The sequence below is a fragment of the Erithacus rubecula genome (genome assembly GCF_903797595.1).
Source record: "Erithacus rubecula genome assembly, chromosome: 6".
Lineage (NCBI taxonomy): Eukaryota > Metazoa > Chordata > Aves > Passeriformes > Muscicapidae > Erithacus > Erithacus rubecula.
In genome coordinates this window covers 9,956,214-9,971,782 of record NC_136688.1, presented here as the reverse complement: position 1 = coordinate 9,971,782, position 15,569 = coordinate 9,956,214, and the positions used below count along the sequence as shown (strand labels likewise).

Genomic DNA, 15,569 nt, shown 5'->3' with positions numbered 1-15,569 from the left:
ACTTCTGAATCACTGGAGTGTTAATTATTTAATAATAAAGAGAGATAATTAGTTTCTGGATGTCATCTGAGGGCATTTCTGTAAAGTCACACCTTCTGTCCCTACCACTGCTTCTTTCACCTACTTTTTAGTACCTTTTTTCCCTTTTCTTTCTCACACAAGTGCCCTTCCCTGTTGTAGATGCCATCCTGGGGGGTGGCAGTGTCACAGCACTGCAGCCATGTCCTAGTCTTCCCAAACCTGCAACAACACAGTGCAGAGCCTTGTGGCACATCCACACTGGAAATGGGGGGGGACTCAGTTTTTAACCATCCCCTGAAACAGAGTTCCATGATTCTATGAACACCTCCCAAAACACCCAGTGCCAAGCCCAGCCCCTGTTCCAGGGCATTCCAGGCCAAGCCTGGCAGCTGTTCTTAGGGATTTAAGCACTCTGGAAAATTGAAACAACATCAGAAGCAACTGCATTAAAAACACCAGACCTCCCTCTTTTCCTTTTGCACAAAAAGCTTGGGAAAGCTTCAACAGCTGGGAAGGGATCAGGGGTCTGTGTCAGCAAACAGAAGGGCTGGGGGAGGGGGGGGGGTTTGCTAGTTAAAAAGAGAAAAATGCAATTAGCCTAAAAGCTCAGACCGTGACAGAGCAGGGCTGTCAACAGCCCAGCAGCCTGGAAAGGCACTTGGGGGTCAGTCAGGAGCTAAACAGAAACACAGAATCCTCCAGGTTGGAAAAGACCTTCAAAATCATCGAGTCCAACCTGTGACTGATCCCCACGTTGTCACCAGCCCAGAGCACTGAGTGCCACATCCAGGCCTTCCCTGGACACCTCCAGGGATGGGGACTTCACCATCTCCCTGGGTGGCCCTTTCCAATGCCTCACAGCCCTTTCCATGAGGAAATTATTCCTGCTGTCCAACCTGAGCCACCCCTGGCAGAGTCTTGTCCCATCCCTTGTTCCTTGGGAACTGCACCCTCCTGTCAGGGACTTGTGGAGAGCCAGAAGGTCCCCCATGAGCCTTTTTTTTCTCCAGGCTGAGCCCCTTCAGCTCCTTGGGCTCCAGACCCTTCCCCACCTCTGTTCCCTTCCTTGGGCATACTGCAGCCCCTCAATATCCTCCTGGCCATGAGGGGGCCAGAGTTGGGCACTGCACTCAAGGAGTCTCAGCAGTGGAAATTGGAACACCAAGCAAAGCACCCCTCCAGCTCTTCACCTCCTAGACCATGTTCAGGAACACCCCCAGCTCCTAAGGACACATGGGCAGGAACACTTGGCCACAGGAAGAGCCACAGGGATTTCCTTGCTCAGAGGAATCACAGCCACACTCCCATGTGTCAGGTTGGCTTTATTCTAGCATCACTTGTGCATTCCTACTCATGACAGGAGATTTGGGAACTCGGATACATGAGACAAATGAGAATATTTTCTTTCCAAAGAAAACAGGAATAAAAATAAAGACAAATCTACACCAGGCCCAACACCAGCCCCTGAGGGGACACAGCCACCTGGGGACAGCAAGGAGGAGCCAAGGACAGAGCACAGGCCTTTTGTCTGGAAAGCTGGGAGAGACGAACGCCCAAACCCAGCTGGGTGTGACAGGGACAGTGCCCAGTGCCAGGCAAGGGACACTGCCCGTGCGCTCTCTCCGGCAGCCAGTGGAATGCTGGAAGCTTCCAAGGCTTCACCAGCTCTGCTCTGCTCACCCACACGTTCCAGGTGTGCACAGACATGGATACAGCCACCTGCACCATGCCCTGCAGATCCCCCTCCCACTGCAGGCCCACACCCCTCTATGGCAGCCCCCCTTCCCACGGCATTCCTGGGGAGCAGCCCCCCTGTGGGGCCGGGCACTCACACAGCCACACGCACACAGGAGGCTCCATGGATCCCTGAACCCTGGTGAAGCGGCAGGAAGAGCCTCCCCCTGACCCTTCTTCCCAAACAGCACGTATTTAAAAACCAAAAATCCTACTGGAGAGTCCTGGAAGCAATTTGGAGTGTGAGATCCTCAAGGCTGCTGACAGGAGAGACCAAGGTGGAGCCAGGTGACAGAGACCTCTGGCAGGAGAGGTGGCTATGGAGCTGGGAAGGAGGCAGGTGTTCCATGTGAGGCTGCGAGGGCTCCAGGCTGGATCAGCATCCCACGGGGGAGTCCTGGGGCAGTGCCAGCCCCCGGGTGCAGCACCAGTTCCGAGGGGTTGCGGCTGGAGCGGCTCAGTCCAGCCCCAGGTCCGAGTCAGAGGATGAGCGCTCGTCGGCGATGCTGCGGATGGCGTTCTCCATGGGCGCCAGGTTGCCGCTGGGAGTGATGCCCATGGGCTGGATCACCTTCTCCCTGCAGCCAGGAGGGGAGGGGGAAGGTAAGACACAGCTGCAGCAGAGCGTGGGAACAGACCAGGAATGTGGGGCTTGTAGAAATGGCCTGGAACACCCCCAGCACCATTAAAGATCCTTGAAAGCCTGAACTCAGCTGGGTTCCTCTGGATCAGAGATAACTGGAGAAAGCACTCCAACAGGGAAAGTGGCTGGTGGCACTGGCTGCCATCTGTCCCCTCTGCCTGTCCCCAAAATGCTGCTCCCCTCTGAGCAGCATTGCCAGGACAGAGGCTGCCGTCCTTCCCAAGAACCTCGACAAACCTGGCGAGCAGCAGGTGCTTGGGAACAGTGCAGGCACAGCAAGGAATTCCACAGTGTCCCATCAGGCCAAAGCTGGAGGAGCTGGCAGCACTTCCTTGCATGTCATGGGGCAATGCTGAGGGAAGTTTCCCCACATATCCCCTGCCACTCCTGCTCCTAGGTCCCTTCAGGCCTTAGGAATGGAGCCAAAGGAAGGCTTGTGACTGATATACCCCTCACACACACCATGTCCCAGTACCTGGACAACTTGTCAAACATGCTGACCAATTTCATGGCTTCATGCTCCTTCTGTTCCTCCGTCATCCCTTCCATGGGGTTGGGTAGCTTCTCCTCCACACGTCCCGTCACAGGGTTGATGCTGCACAGAGAGCAGTGAGGCCAGGGCTCAGGAGAGGGACAGTAGTGACAAAAAGGGCTGTTTGCAATCCTTCTGAGCCTCATGGAGCAGAGGAATGGCATAGCAGGACTGGCTATCACCACTGCTCGTGCCCTCAGCTCCAAGTGCCATCACAGTGCTACAAGGGCTTCCGACCTACATCCTTACAAATACCTCCCTTTCCTTTAACATCCCCTCCTGCCAATGCCACAGTGCCACTGGAAATGAGGTACATGAGGGCAGGTGATATTTCCTCTCTCTCCTCAAGGCAGGAGACAAAAGCTAATGGGGAAAATCCCAACAACCTGCAGGGACACTGAACAGGTGTGCAGGGGATGCATGAGTGGGCACAGGCCTGGAACCCCCACCCTCAAGATACCATCCACTGCAAAGGAAAGGAGAGAAACGGGAAAAAAAAAAAGAGAGAGAAGGGAAAGAGAGGGAAGGGAGAAAGAGAAAGCAAAAACAAGCAACACTGAGCTCTGGAGAGGGATAGGGAAAATGGACACTTCCACCCCTGCTGCATGTGGAAGAGCAGAACAGGGAGATAGCAGGAGGTGCATGAAGAGAGATGAAGAGGGAAAAAGCAGGAGTGAGATGAAGGTGTGGGAGGAGGGGAGCTCTAGAGGGGGAGCAGATCTCTTTACTTGGGCTTTGCCTCCTTGTACTCCTCCGTGTCCGTGTCCTCATCCTCTGAGTACTCGCCTTCTTCGCGGCCGCCGGCCATGAGGCCCCGCGCCGCCAGCAGCCCCGCGGCGTTCCCATAGCCCGTGTACTTCACAAACCGAGACACTGCCAGGAAAGGAACAGAGACCACCCTGTGCTCCCCTCCTGCCTCCAGCCCGTGCTCCCAGCAGCCTGGTTGTGCCACGCCTCCAGGCCACGGAGACACGGAGATGCTGACAGGAAGCAAGGCGTGGGAGCTGAGCGTGGGCCAGGCTGTGTGCTGGGGTGTCCTGGCCTGAGAGGCACCCCCTCCTTCCCTGCTGGAGCTCTCCCCTTTCCCCACTCAGGGTGGAAGCCCCCCGGGACCCACCGCTCTCCTTGCAGAGCACGAAGAGGAACTCGGCGGCGCAGTGCTTGACGTCGGTGTCGATGTGCGTCATGAGCCTCACCAGCTTGTTCCGCAGGGAATTCCCCACCTCCGGCCGGTTCCGCACGTCCCGCAGCGGCGGCAGAACCTGCGGGGTCGCAGCGAGGGTGGCAGGTCACAGTGGGTGCCAAAGGCCTGAGCCACCCACAGCAGAGCTGTCTGGAGGGGGGCACAAGAGGGGCTTTGCGGCCGCCCCTCTCGGGGCAGCACAGCATACCCGAGCCTTCAGGAACTTCCTGGTCTGCCGGTGCACTCGGGCACTCTCCGTCAGCAGGTTCAGCACAGGGGTCAAGCTCTCCTTCAGCTTGTGGCCCTGCAGAAACAACCCCAGAGGAAGCAGCACGTCAGTCTTGCTGAGCTCAGCTTGTCTGGCTCATGCTGGGGAACATGAGCACAGACCATCAGGGAGATGGATGGACACAGAGCTTCCCAACCTCTGCCACAGGCATTCAGTGCCTCCTTCCTCCCCACACCACTTGCTGTGGCACAGGCAGTGCCAGAAATATTTGGGCAGGGCATCCAGTGCAGAGAAGTGCAGAGGTAAAATTTGGAGGCCCTATGGAACAACTCCAGAGGGCTACTGAACACCGTAGTCAGCTTGAAAATAACATGAACTCAGGTTTCCAGAACTGCCTACTGGATCACTGCTGAGTGAAACAGAGCAGATTTGTCAATCACCCAGTTAGTTATCAGCTAATCATCCACTGTTCCACTGATCTCACTGCCTGCAGCCCTCAAAGCAATGGCAGTCACCTTGCCAGTTTAGGGATGTTGGTTTAGTCCCACCAACCACAGCTCTGCCAAAAGCTGTCCCTCCTACAAAGAGCTAACTTCAAACCAAGCGTGCTGCTCCCACCAGGCTGAGGGAAAGGTGCCCTGGACCTGTGGGAAGCAGCAACCCCAGCACTCACCCTGTCCAGGCGTCGCTCCAGGAAGTCCAGCAGGATGCTGACCGCATCCATGTTGACGCCCATGTACTCCAGCGAGCCTGGCCGCACCTTGGGAGTCAGGAGCACATCCAGACACTTCAGGGGCAGGTTGCCCAGCAGGTTGACTGTGTGGCTGCACGTGTGAAAGAGAAGGGAAGTGAACACAGAGTGATGGAGCTTTGCTCACAGAAGTTCTTTAGCTCTGCAGAAATGAAGGCCCATCATGAACTCGCAGGACTGTGAGGACCCTGCGATCCAAGTTTTCCTGAAGCATCTCAAGCTCCTCACACCACTGAATAGGGTTAAATTAAGATGCTTTTTGGGCAGCTAACTATATGCTGAGAGTCCAAAGACACTTTAGTGACATCTGACAACCCACAGAGCTTGACACAGAGTCAAGCAAGACGAATCTGGGGAGTCCAGGGTTTGTCTCTGGAGCCTCCTGTGTCACTCCTAATCCTGATGTTCCACACCAGCACCGCCTGGGATCTCCCCAGCTATGTATTCTTGGGGACAGGGTGGTGTCACCTGCTCCAAGCTGAAACCCCTGCACCGATAATGCTTGGCAACATGACACAGCCAATTTCTCAGCATGGCTTAAGACTAATTAAGGCCACCTCACGGACGTTTCAAAGCAGCACGCTTCTTCTCTGGCCACTCGCCCACTGACGTGGATGTGACCGTCAGGACATCATGACACAGTACATGGAACAAGATCTCAGGGGCCAGGAGGCCATGGCATTGCCACATTGCATTCCCAGGGCAGGAAAGGCTGTTTCTGAGTTCCAGCAGCACGAGGGATCCCCAGGCTAAACCTAAGAGCTGCTGGCCAGCAGGGTCCCCCCCAGTCGCCCAAGGACAGGCAGGAAGTGCCTGGGGGAGCTCCAGGTGAAGTTGTTCCCACCACAGACCTGTGGAACTCCTCGGTGCGGTCCTCGCCGTCGGCAGAGATCATGAGGCAGTGGCGCAGGAGGGCACCCAAGTGCCTGTACAAAGCAGCATCTTCCTGGCCCCAACACGGAGAGAGGAACACCTCGATCAGCAAAGGGCATCCCACACATCCCAGAGCCTGCAGCCTGCTCCCCCCCTTCCTGATCACGGACTGCAGGGTGTTCCAGGGAAAGCAGACTCTCAATTCTCCATTTGGGAATGCTCTAAAAGCACGGGCAAAGTAAGGGATAGAGGCAGTGCCCTAAGGACATCTGAGTACCTCACCACCCTCAGGGTGCACACGAGAAAATGCAAGGGAGGAGAAAAACTGCAAAGCCAGAGCCCGGAGACACGTGGATGCCACAGGGCCAAGGAGCTCACCTCGTCCACCTCCCTCTTGCTGGAATCAAAGGTGATGTTGAAGAGCACTTTGAGGATCTCCATGGCTCGCTCCGTCTCCTGCCGAGGCAAAGGTGGGAGAAGTCCCTCCTCGGTGGCAACTTCGTAGGGGTCCAGCCACTTGACGCTGAGGGTCAGCTCCAGGGTGTCCGTCATGAGGCCGATTCCCCGGAGCTCCTGGGCCAGCTGCTGCCGGATGTCCACCCTGAGGGCCGTCAGCAGGAACAGCAGGCGCAGGTCGAAGAACTTGATGTCGTGAGGAAGGCAGCGCTCGTTGTAGAGCTTGATGCGCCGCGCCAGCCCCACCACCAGCCGCCCCTCCGCCGTCAGCTCCTGCGCCGTGGCGCTGCTGAACACGATGTTGCACAGGCATTTCAGGGACTCCAGGATGACATCCAGGTCTGGCACCTCCCGGATGAGCTCCTCCGAGTAGTCGATGCCGGCGTGCCTGGAGAGGGTCTTCAGGCCTTCCTTGGTGGCGAAAGGGTCGAGGCAGTGCTTGTCCCGGGACAGGATGCGGATGCTCTCCAGGCAGGTGACCTGGCAGGATGGCTGCAGCTCCCTCTCCAGGAACTTGATCAGCAGCTGGGCCATTTTCTGTGCAGTTGGAAACAAGCAATGCCTTGGATACTGACAGAACAACCAGGAAAATATGTCTTTGCAGAGGGTATTGGGTGCAAAGGGAGAGCACAAACAGGACACTGTTGTAGCTCTGCCCTGGTGAGGATGGTTCAGGCTGACAGGGCTGACCTGCCCACTGCAGGGACAGGACCCAAGGGAGGTGAGGAGAGCACCTGATGCTTTGGGAAAAGAGGTGAAGAGACCTCAGGAGATTCAAATAAACAGCATATCCTTAATTTCAGTGCTGTCTGGAGACCTACTGGCCCAGATCTTCCATGGGTACAGACTGGCAGAGCCCCACTAACACAATTCACGGGAGCTGCAAAGCTCATGGGGAACAGTGAGTCACAGAGCAGCTCAGGTAAGGCCTCACAGACACGGGCAGCTCAGGCTGAACCACGTGTGGCAGAACTTCAAGTCATACCAGTAACCCACACACGCCGCTGGGGGAGCCCACCAGACCTCAAACACAGCTCAGAGCACAGGTCTTTCTGTGAGGTTACAGTTGTGAAAGAACCAAAAAAATGAGGTCTGTAACTGGATTAACAGCCCCTTTGGTTACACTTTGAAATAATCACAGACTCAATAAGGTTGGAATTATTAAGCATAATCATTAGTCATTAATCAGAATCATCCAGGTTGGAAAAGACCTCCAAGACCATCAAGTCCAACCTGTGACCCATTGGCACCTTCACAACCAGACCAGAGCATGGAATGTCATGTCCAGTCGTTCCTTGAATAACTCCAGAGATGGATGATGACTACACCACCTCCCTGGGTTGCCCCTTCTAATGCTTGACCATCCTTTTTCCATGAAGAAATTCCTCCTGATATCCAACCTGACTCTCCCCTGGTGAAATGAAACTACTGAGGGAAGGAATGAAGAAAAACTGAACTTCAGTCCTTAACGTGAGGCTCATGAATGTGTGCCCCACATTCACATCCTGGAGAAATTATCAGGTACAGCTGGTCCTCTTCTCCTTCCTCACAGGAGACAGAGTTCCAAATCCAGTCCCAGAAACCAAAGCCTCAGCCTGGCTCAGGGAAGAGAGATCTCAGGGTGTGTACTTGAAGCTGAACCATCTGAACACCCAAGCACCAGGAACTAGTGGTGATGTTCATCTCATATTTCACTACATACACCCCAACAATGGGACACTGTGCCTGAAGCCACGTCCTGTGTGACTGCCCCAGCTCAAACAGTGGGTCAGTGCAAGGCCAAGAGCTCAGATCTCATCAGAACCAGCCCCACGTTTCAGGCTGTGCCTGGAATGCTCCATGTGGCAGCAGCTGGCCCTGGCACAGCCAAAGGAGGTGCCACTCTCCACCCAGGTCACCTGGCCTGTACTCGCTGTGCTAACACAGGCACTGGCACCATCCACCAGTGAACTGACCACAGAACTGAGCCAGCTGGAAAACAGTCCAGGGAAAACAGTCATTCTTATGGCAGAACAGCCAGGCTGAGGCCTGCCCTGCCACAAAGAGCTGCAGGAGCAGGAATGAGCAGGCAGAATGTTCCTTCCCTCCAAGTGCCAGATTACACCAGCTCAAAGGATTTGCTAATGCACAGCTCCTGGTAAATCCTGCTGCTGGCTCCCTGTGTAGCCCCTCACCCTTCTCTGGAGCCAGCACTGCTGTGACCCCTGTCCAGAGGCACCAGAGATCATATGCATGGCTGGACTATATGGATCATGGAACTAGTGTCAGATGGATGCTGACCTTTATCCAAAACCATCAACTACTGATGGCAAAACCAGAGCCAGACACTCCAAGCACACCATTCCCTAACCAAGTTAATGGAAAACTCTCACTTCTTTTCCAGTGGGAGCTGCTGGCCAAGCCCAGCTGGACATGAGTACAGAGCAGCAGATTTACACACTGGCCAGGGGAAGAAACCAAGCAGTGTGTGCCTACCTTCCTCTCTTCCCGTTCCTCATCCTCGAAGATGAAGCACTGAGATTTCTGTGGGAAAAACAAAATCAGTCAGAAAGAGGAACAGGTTAAAACTCCATGGGATCAGGGCAGAGCCATTCAGCTGGAAAGCAGCGAGTCCAAAACATGCTGCAACAGCAAGCAGACCATCTCCTGACAGTCCCCCCCCACATTATGGGCATCACCCCTGGATCCACAGCACCAGTGGAATGCCACAGGCCAGCTGACAGATGGATTTAGTTTAAATACTGCAGCAGCACAGTGGTTATTCATCCCAATCCCAATATCCCATCAGAGCCGGTAATTCCCCTGCTCAGCAATACCACTGAGCCTACACGTCTCCCTTTGATATTTATTATTCCTTTTCCTGACCAAAAGAAGTCTCCTTGGTACATGGGAATGGATTCTCGTGGGTATCCAGGTTGTTCTTTAAACACAAGGGACTTGATCTCCACACTCCATCCTGTCCCCATGCTAACAAACACTCCTGATCTCCATTCATTGTGTTTCCCTTGCTGTTTTGTTTGTTCTTCACTGACAGCCTCCTTCCTGACCAAACCTGCTCCCATGGAACTGGAGAGCACAGGAGATCACAGCTGCCTGAGGAGAAGCAGCACTTCCCAGTGATTGAGACAATCCTTGTTCATACCAAGAGAGCAGTTGAACCCAGCTTGGAAAATGAAAAGTTTAAAATCGATGAAACACTGATTATGTGTGTGCAGTCACCAAGAGCCCAGGGATGGAGCTGGTTGTGTCCAGCCTGGAAGCAGCGATGGACACAGTGCCTGGAGCAGCCCCAGGTGTGGGGGCAGGACAGGTTACTCCAGCCAGGCTGTGTGTGAGCTCCATGAGCTGATCCATCCACACTGAGCTGATGGCTCAGCCCTGGCACCCCTGTGTTCCACAAGCAGCATGCCTGTTCTTCCCTCAGCACATCCTCTCCTCAGGCTGTAATCCCATTTGGGGATATTCTGGCCACACCTGAGGTTTTGCTTTAGCTGTAATTTATTCCCAGCAAGCAAAAACTGTGTGCACAACAGTGAATTAAAACAAATCCGCAGGAAAAGGACACAGAACCACCAGTCTTGCAGCAGAAGCAGTGCCAGGCTGTGCCAGGTTTATCTGCAGTTTCATAATCCTCTTTGACTGCTCCATTTCCTCCAGACGGGTCAGCAAACCCTGTGGTTCCAGTTCCCTGGGCTTGATATCCCAGCAAGGACCCAGCTGGGGCAATCCAATTGGAAATATTGTGGTTTGGGGACACACAGGCACTGCTTGCACCCCGAGGATGCCAGCACTGCACCTGCTGCTGGTGCTGTTAATCCTCAATGCTGTCCTTAACAGACACCTGCTCCTTCTTGGCCCATATCTCCCATTCCAAATCCGACTGTTAGGAATAGTTCCACACACTCCCTCTCTCACACACGCTCTTGAAAAATATTCCTCAGGTTTTCCCTGCTGGCTTCCACCTACTCCAGCCTGGTGCAGAGTGAGTCAGAGTGATCCACAGGGCCAGCCCCTCCCAGGGGAAACCTCTGAAGGAAATTTCCCTGACAACCAGAGTCAGTTTCAAACAGGATTTCACAGAATAGAATATCCTGAGCTGGAAGGAACGCACAGGATCCATTCAGTCCAGCTCCTGGCCCTGCACAACAACCCTCCCCTGTGCCTGAGAGTGTTGTCCAAATGCTCCTGGAGCTCTGGCAGCCTTGGGGCTGTGCCCACTCCCTGGGGAGCCTGTTCAGTGCCCAACCATCCTCTGGGGGAAGAACCTTTTCCTAATATCCAACCTAAACCTCTCCAGCTGTTCCCTTGGGTCACTGGTCACAGAGAGCAGAGGCTGGAGCTGCCCCTCTGCTGCTCCTCAGGTCTCCCCTCTCCCCTCCAGTCTCCTTTTTCCAAGCAGAAATTTACCACCACGGACAATCTTTTCCTACCCTAAGGCTAAAAATGCTCCCATCTGTGCTTCCAGATCATTGGGGTTTGATATTCTACATTCATTATTTACTGCTTTCAGAGCTGTGCCCATAGGAGATCCCAGCAGTCACCTCTAATCATCTTTGACTTGCAAATCCCAACATCGTTTCACCTGCAGCTCCTCCCTGGACTCTCTCAGCACCTCCAAAACTGCCTCAACATAAAAGCTCCTCCTACTCAGTACTCTTTATTTCTTAGCCAGGTTTCACTTGGGATCTGGATAACAATGTTTTTTAGGAGTCCCTGAGCTGAGGGAGGGGTTGATGCTCACTCACCTCTTGGTTGTAGACCTGGAGCACTTTGAGAACGGTGTCCTGCTCTCCGCTTTCCAGCGTGGATACCACAGACTGGAGCTCCATTATTCCAAGAGCTCAGCTACAGGAAGGGGAGCAAGGGGATTTCCAGGGTGATGGAAAAGCACCTCGGCACACAGATCTCTGAAGGGGAAGAGAGAAAGGAGTGGAGAGAGCAAGGAGGGAAAAAATGCAACACAAAAAAATCCTGAGTGATATTGCTCGCACTGCTGCATCCATAAAAGTGGAGCAGATGGATAACCCGAGCAAAGCCAGCAGCCAGCTTCCTCTCTCTCTCCTGCTAATCCTCTTCTTCCTCGCTTTGCTTTTCAATGTTTAATATATGCCCTCCCAGGAAAGCACTCAGGGAAAACCTTCCCCCCACCAGCTGGGGATTAACGTGGAGCAGATAACAGCAGCTCCCTGAAATAGCTCCCTGCCTCCTCCTCCTCCCCGCCTGCCCTGATTTCTGCTGCCGCACAGGGGGGAAAAAAAAACAAATAAAGCCAAAAACATTCCCGCGGAGTGACAAGGGCTGGAGAGGCGAGGCAGCCAGGCGGGAGAGCATCCTCCGGCTCCAGGCGGAGCTACCTTGGCGGGTGGTGGGAAGCAGAGCAGGAGGGTTTGGATGATGGCCGATCCCTGCAGGCACAGCCCGAAGGCTCGTCCGGAGCCCCCGGGAGAGGCTGGCCGTGCCCACACCGCCGGCGGGCAGACGCGCAGCGCCGCGGGATTATTTTGGCCACGGCACCGGTTTAGCGGCTCACGGAGCCACGCGAGCCCACGGCGCGGGGACGTGACTCCCGGCGCGGGGAAATCCAGCAGATTGGGGCTCGGACACCGTGTTCCCGTGAGGATGAGGCTGAGCTGGTCACACCAACCCCAACACACGGGGACCCCATGCGCAGAGCCCCCAGAGGGGCTCGGGAATCACAGGGGCTGGCCCCTCCTGCCCAGGCAGCCCCAGAGGGGACTGAAAGAGGCAGATCCTGCATTTTGGAGGCTGGGCTGGCCCGGGGCAGGGACACAGCATCCCCACGCGCAGGGGCTGGGATGGAGGGGATCCACCTCTGCTTTTGGGGGGATGACATGAATGACAATGGATCATTGGGCAGATCCCCCTTTTCCGTACTCCTACCGGCTCCTCACACTGCCACCTCCATCCTCCGCCACTGGGGTAAATTCCAAACCCCCTTTTTTGACGCCAAAACCCTATTTATATCCCTAAACCCCCGCAACCCTCTATTCTTGTCCCAAGCCCCTATTTTTTCCCCAAAACCTCTACTTCTTTCCCCCAAACCCCTAATTATTTCCCCAAAACTTCTTTCTGTCCCCAGACCAAAGCCCCGAACCTGTCCCCAGTGCCCCCCTCCTTTGTCCCCAAGGCCCCCGTTCTCCCCCCAGCCCCTGTGCCCTGTGGCCGTACCTGCGGCCCGGGATCCCTCGGGGGCAGCTCCAGCCCTTCCTCCCCGGCCCGGGCGAGCGGCCCGAGGGTCCCGGCGCCGGGGGGAAGGAGCAGGAGGAGGAGGAGGAAGAGCGGGCGGACATGTCGTGGCGGCTCCGCCCGGCGGGGCGGGACGGGCCGGGGCGGCCATGGCGGAGCGGGGCCGAGGTGAGGGGACAAGGGACAGCTACAGGGACGGGTTTGGGGGCAGGAGGGGCTCCCCATCCCACTGAATCCCGCGGGGGCTCTTGCGGTGCCCCGGTTTCTCTCCCCTATAGCCCTGGAACCGCCCATAAGCCGTAATTGCCCAACTGCGCCCCTTTTGGGATCTTCGGCTGCCCTCCCAACCCTTTAATTGTCCCATTGTACCCCTAAGTGCCCCCCCATAAACCCTAAGTACCCCTTTGAGCGCCCCATAGACCCTAATTTCCCCCAGACCTCCAGCTGCCCCACAATGGGGGGCAATGCCGAGAGACCCCAACAGAGCCGGGGGCAAGGGGCCCCGGATTTGTCGGGTTTCACCCAAATCCAATCCCTGGGTGTCGCTGGGCCGTGGTGGCAATTCAGGGTGCAAGTCTGGCTTCTTGTTTGGGGGAAGTGTGGGTCACATTTTGGGAGGGCTCCATGGCACAAACCGTGCGAGGAGGGGCTGTGATGGGGACAGAGCTGTGCTGTGGTGGGGACGATGGGAGCTCCTCGTTCTTCTCCCCAGGGCAGAGTCCCAGCTCCATGGATGACCTGCTGGATGTGGAGAACAAGCGGATGGCCGACAGCCTGGCCAACAAGGTCACCAGGCTGAAGTCGGTGAGTGCCCGGGCTCACATCAGGTGTTGAGGTAAAGGGTAGGCTCTGATTGCCTGTGATCCTGCAGGGGATCCCAGAACCATGGAAAAGTTTGGGTTGGAAAGGACCTTAAGGCTCATGCAGTGCCACCCATTCCCATGGGCAGAGACACCTTCCACTAGACCAGGTTGCTCCAAGCCCTGTCCGACCTGGCTTTGAACACAGGGATGTTGCTAAGCTCACCTCCTTGGAGAAAAAAATCATGTAAAGAAGGCAAGCAGATTAATTTTGGAAAATACCTGTGTCTCTGTGTAGCTGTTCTTAAAGCTAGTTTGCTCCTATTAACATCAAATGCTTTTATTTACAGCTTTAAGCTCTAGATTATTATTAAAAATTTAGTACAAGCCATGGAAGAAGCCAATGAGTCACTGTGTAAAAGGGCAGACTGAATTCTTGCCATTGTGTCCCAGAGTTTGAAACTTCCCTCTCTACCTGGCAGATTTAGACAGTCAGGCTTTATTTTCAGAGCTGGAAAAGTTCACCTGCCCAACAGGGAAATGAGAATCATTTTCCTTGTTCCGGCACCCGACAAGCCCCCGTGTGTCTCTTGGAGCTGGGAAAGCAGCAGCTTGTTTTAATAATTTGCATTTCAGATTTTAGAGGTTGTCTGGACATTAAAAGCTCATTAATGCCCATTTCCTGCCTTGCCCTGCAGCTGGCTCTGGATATTGACAAGGATGCTGAGGAACAGAACCGCTACCTGGATGGCATGGTGAGGAGCTGGGAAATGGGAGCTGGGGCAAATCAGGGAATTGGGATGGGAGGTGGGGTGGCCAAAGCCCTAAAGGGAGAAGCCCTAAATCAGCACTGGGATTATTGGGGTGTCCTGTACAGGGCCTGGAGTCAGACTGGCTCATCTTGTGAGTCCCTCCTTGAGAGCTGGAGCTATTCCATGATTGTGCACGGCCCCCAAGGTGTCTTTTCCCGGCAGGACTCTGATTTCCTGAGCGTGACGGGGCTGCTGTCGGGCAGCGTGAAGCGCTTCTCCGGAATGGCGCGCTCCGGCCGCGACAACCGCCGGCTGCTCCTCGCCGTGTCCGCGGCACTCATCCTCATCTTCTTCATCCTCTACTACCTGGTGGCCCGGGCAGGGACCTGAGCCCGGGCTGGGAGGTGGCACAGGGCCCCGTGGCACAGGCCATCCACCATCCACAGACCTGTCCACACCTTTTCCGGAGGAGCCTCCGGTCACGGCTCCGCCTTCCCGGTGACTCCTCCTCCCTCCAGCTCCGCGTTGCTGCTGGGCCCAGACAGCTCTTCCAAAACAAGTTTGGCTCCAAATGGATCTTCGTGTCAAACGTGATTTTGGGGTCATGGCTCAGGCCGTCACCTCCTGCCTTGTCCACATCCCCTGGGCTGTTCCTAAGGGCCACTTCCACATCACCTCCCTCTCTGAAAACCAGGAACTAACAAATCCAGGGACTTGTGGATAAAAACCAGGAACTAACAAATCCAGGGACTTGTGGATACTCTATAGCCCAGCTGAGCTTTGCGAGCTGTAGGGTTTAGGATGCTGATTTTATGGGATTTGGGAGTACCAGTGTGTGACCTACATTCCGTGTGGCCGCTCTCCATTTCCATGGGACTCGCAGATCATATCCCTGGGCTGAAAGGAAACCTGTGCTGTGCTGCTTTAGGATGGAATTAGCAATGGATCTAGGCCTGGATACTCTCAGACTGTGGCAAAGAAGGGATGCAGGGGAGCAGGACTTCCATTAAATCCTGGCTTGATTGTCTTTATCATCCTTGTGGGCAAACCAGGCTGGACCCTGTGGGAAGGGAGGGCCACAGTCCATAAGCACATGGATTTGTACAAGTGTGGAACCTTCCAGAACCTTCCCACACGTGTGCAAATTAAGTTACTAAATTAGGGTAAAGAAATCTGGTGGCAGAAGGTCCAGTGAATTGTGATTACTGTGGCACCCTGGTTTTGGAGCACTTTGGGGAGATGCTGTGCCAATAAAGCAGAGGCTGAGGTGAGGTGGAATTCCCCCTGCAGTGCTGTTGGAATGGGGGGAAATCAAGGAGGGATTTGTTGATTTGTTAATGAATTTAGAAGGTACAAAAGACCCCCTGCCTTGCCTTGAGGAGTGTCTT

At 55.0% G+C, this 15,569-nt stretch overlaps 2 protein-coding genes across 2 annotated transcripts; one reads left to right on the top strand and one right to left on the bottom strand.

Annotated features, from left to right (window-relative positions):
- Positions 1-1,328: 1,328 nt before the first annotated feature.
- On the bottom strand, positions 1,329-12,742 carry RIC8A (RIC8 guanine nucleotide exchange factor A). The gene is made up of 11 exons (XM_079309535.1): positions 12,612-12,742; positions 11,168-11,329; positions 8,898-8,945; positions 6,345-6,959; positions 5,945-6,039; positions 5,016-5,166; positions 4,322-4,417; positions 4,048-4,192; positions 3,659-3,803; positions 2,874-2,993; positions 1,329-2,333 (listed from the first exon to the last, which is right to left on the bottom strand). The coding sequence occupies exons 2-11, from the start codon at positions 11,249-11,251 to the stop codon at positions 2,213-2,215; spliced, it is 1,620 nt and encodes a 539-aa protein (XP_079165661.1). The 5' UTR covers positions 11,252-11,329; positions 12,612-12,742; the 3' UTR covers positions 1,329-2,212.
- Positions 12,733-14,904, top strand: BET1L (Bet1 golgi vesicular membrane trafficking protein like). Its single transcript, XM_079309536.1, has 4 exons — positions 12,733-12,797; positions 13,342-13,433; positions 14,128-14,184; positions 14,404-14,904. The coding sequence occupies exons 1-4, from the start codon at positions 12,779-12,781 to the stop codon at positions 14,569-14,571; spliced, it is 336 nt and encodes a 111-aa protein (XP_079165662.1). The 5' UTR covers positions 12,733-12,778; the 3' UTR covers positions 14,572-14,904.
- Positions 14,905-15,569: the final 665 nt, after the last annotated feature.

Coding starts and splice junctions, on each gene's coding strand:
- BET1L (XM_079309536.1), top strand. Junction 13,434..14,127: donor AGGTCACCAGGCTGAAGTCG/GTGAGTGCCCGG, acceptor CTTGCCCTGCAG/CTGGCTCTGGATATTGACAA. Junction 14,185..14,403: donor ACCGCTACCTGGATGGCATG/GTGAGGAGCTGG, acceptor TTTTCCCGGCAG/GACTCTGATTTCCTGAGCGT.
- RIC8A (XM_079309535.1), bottom strand. CDS start 11,251: ATGGAGCTCCAGTCTGTGGTATCCACGCTGGAAAGCGGAGAGCAGGAC. Junction 4,418..5,015: donor TGGAGCGACGCCTGGACAGG/GTGAGTGCTGGG, acceptor TTGTTTCTGCAG/GGCCACAAGCTGAAGGAGAG. Junction 3,804..4,047: donor CGTGCTCTGCAAGGAGAGCG/GTGGGTCCCGGG, acceptor CTTTCCTGGCAG/TGTCTCGGTTTGTGAAGTAC.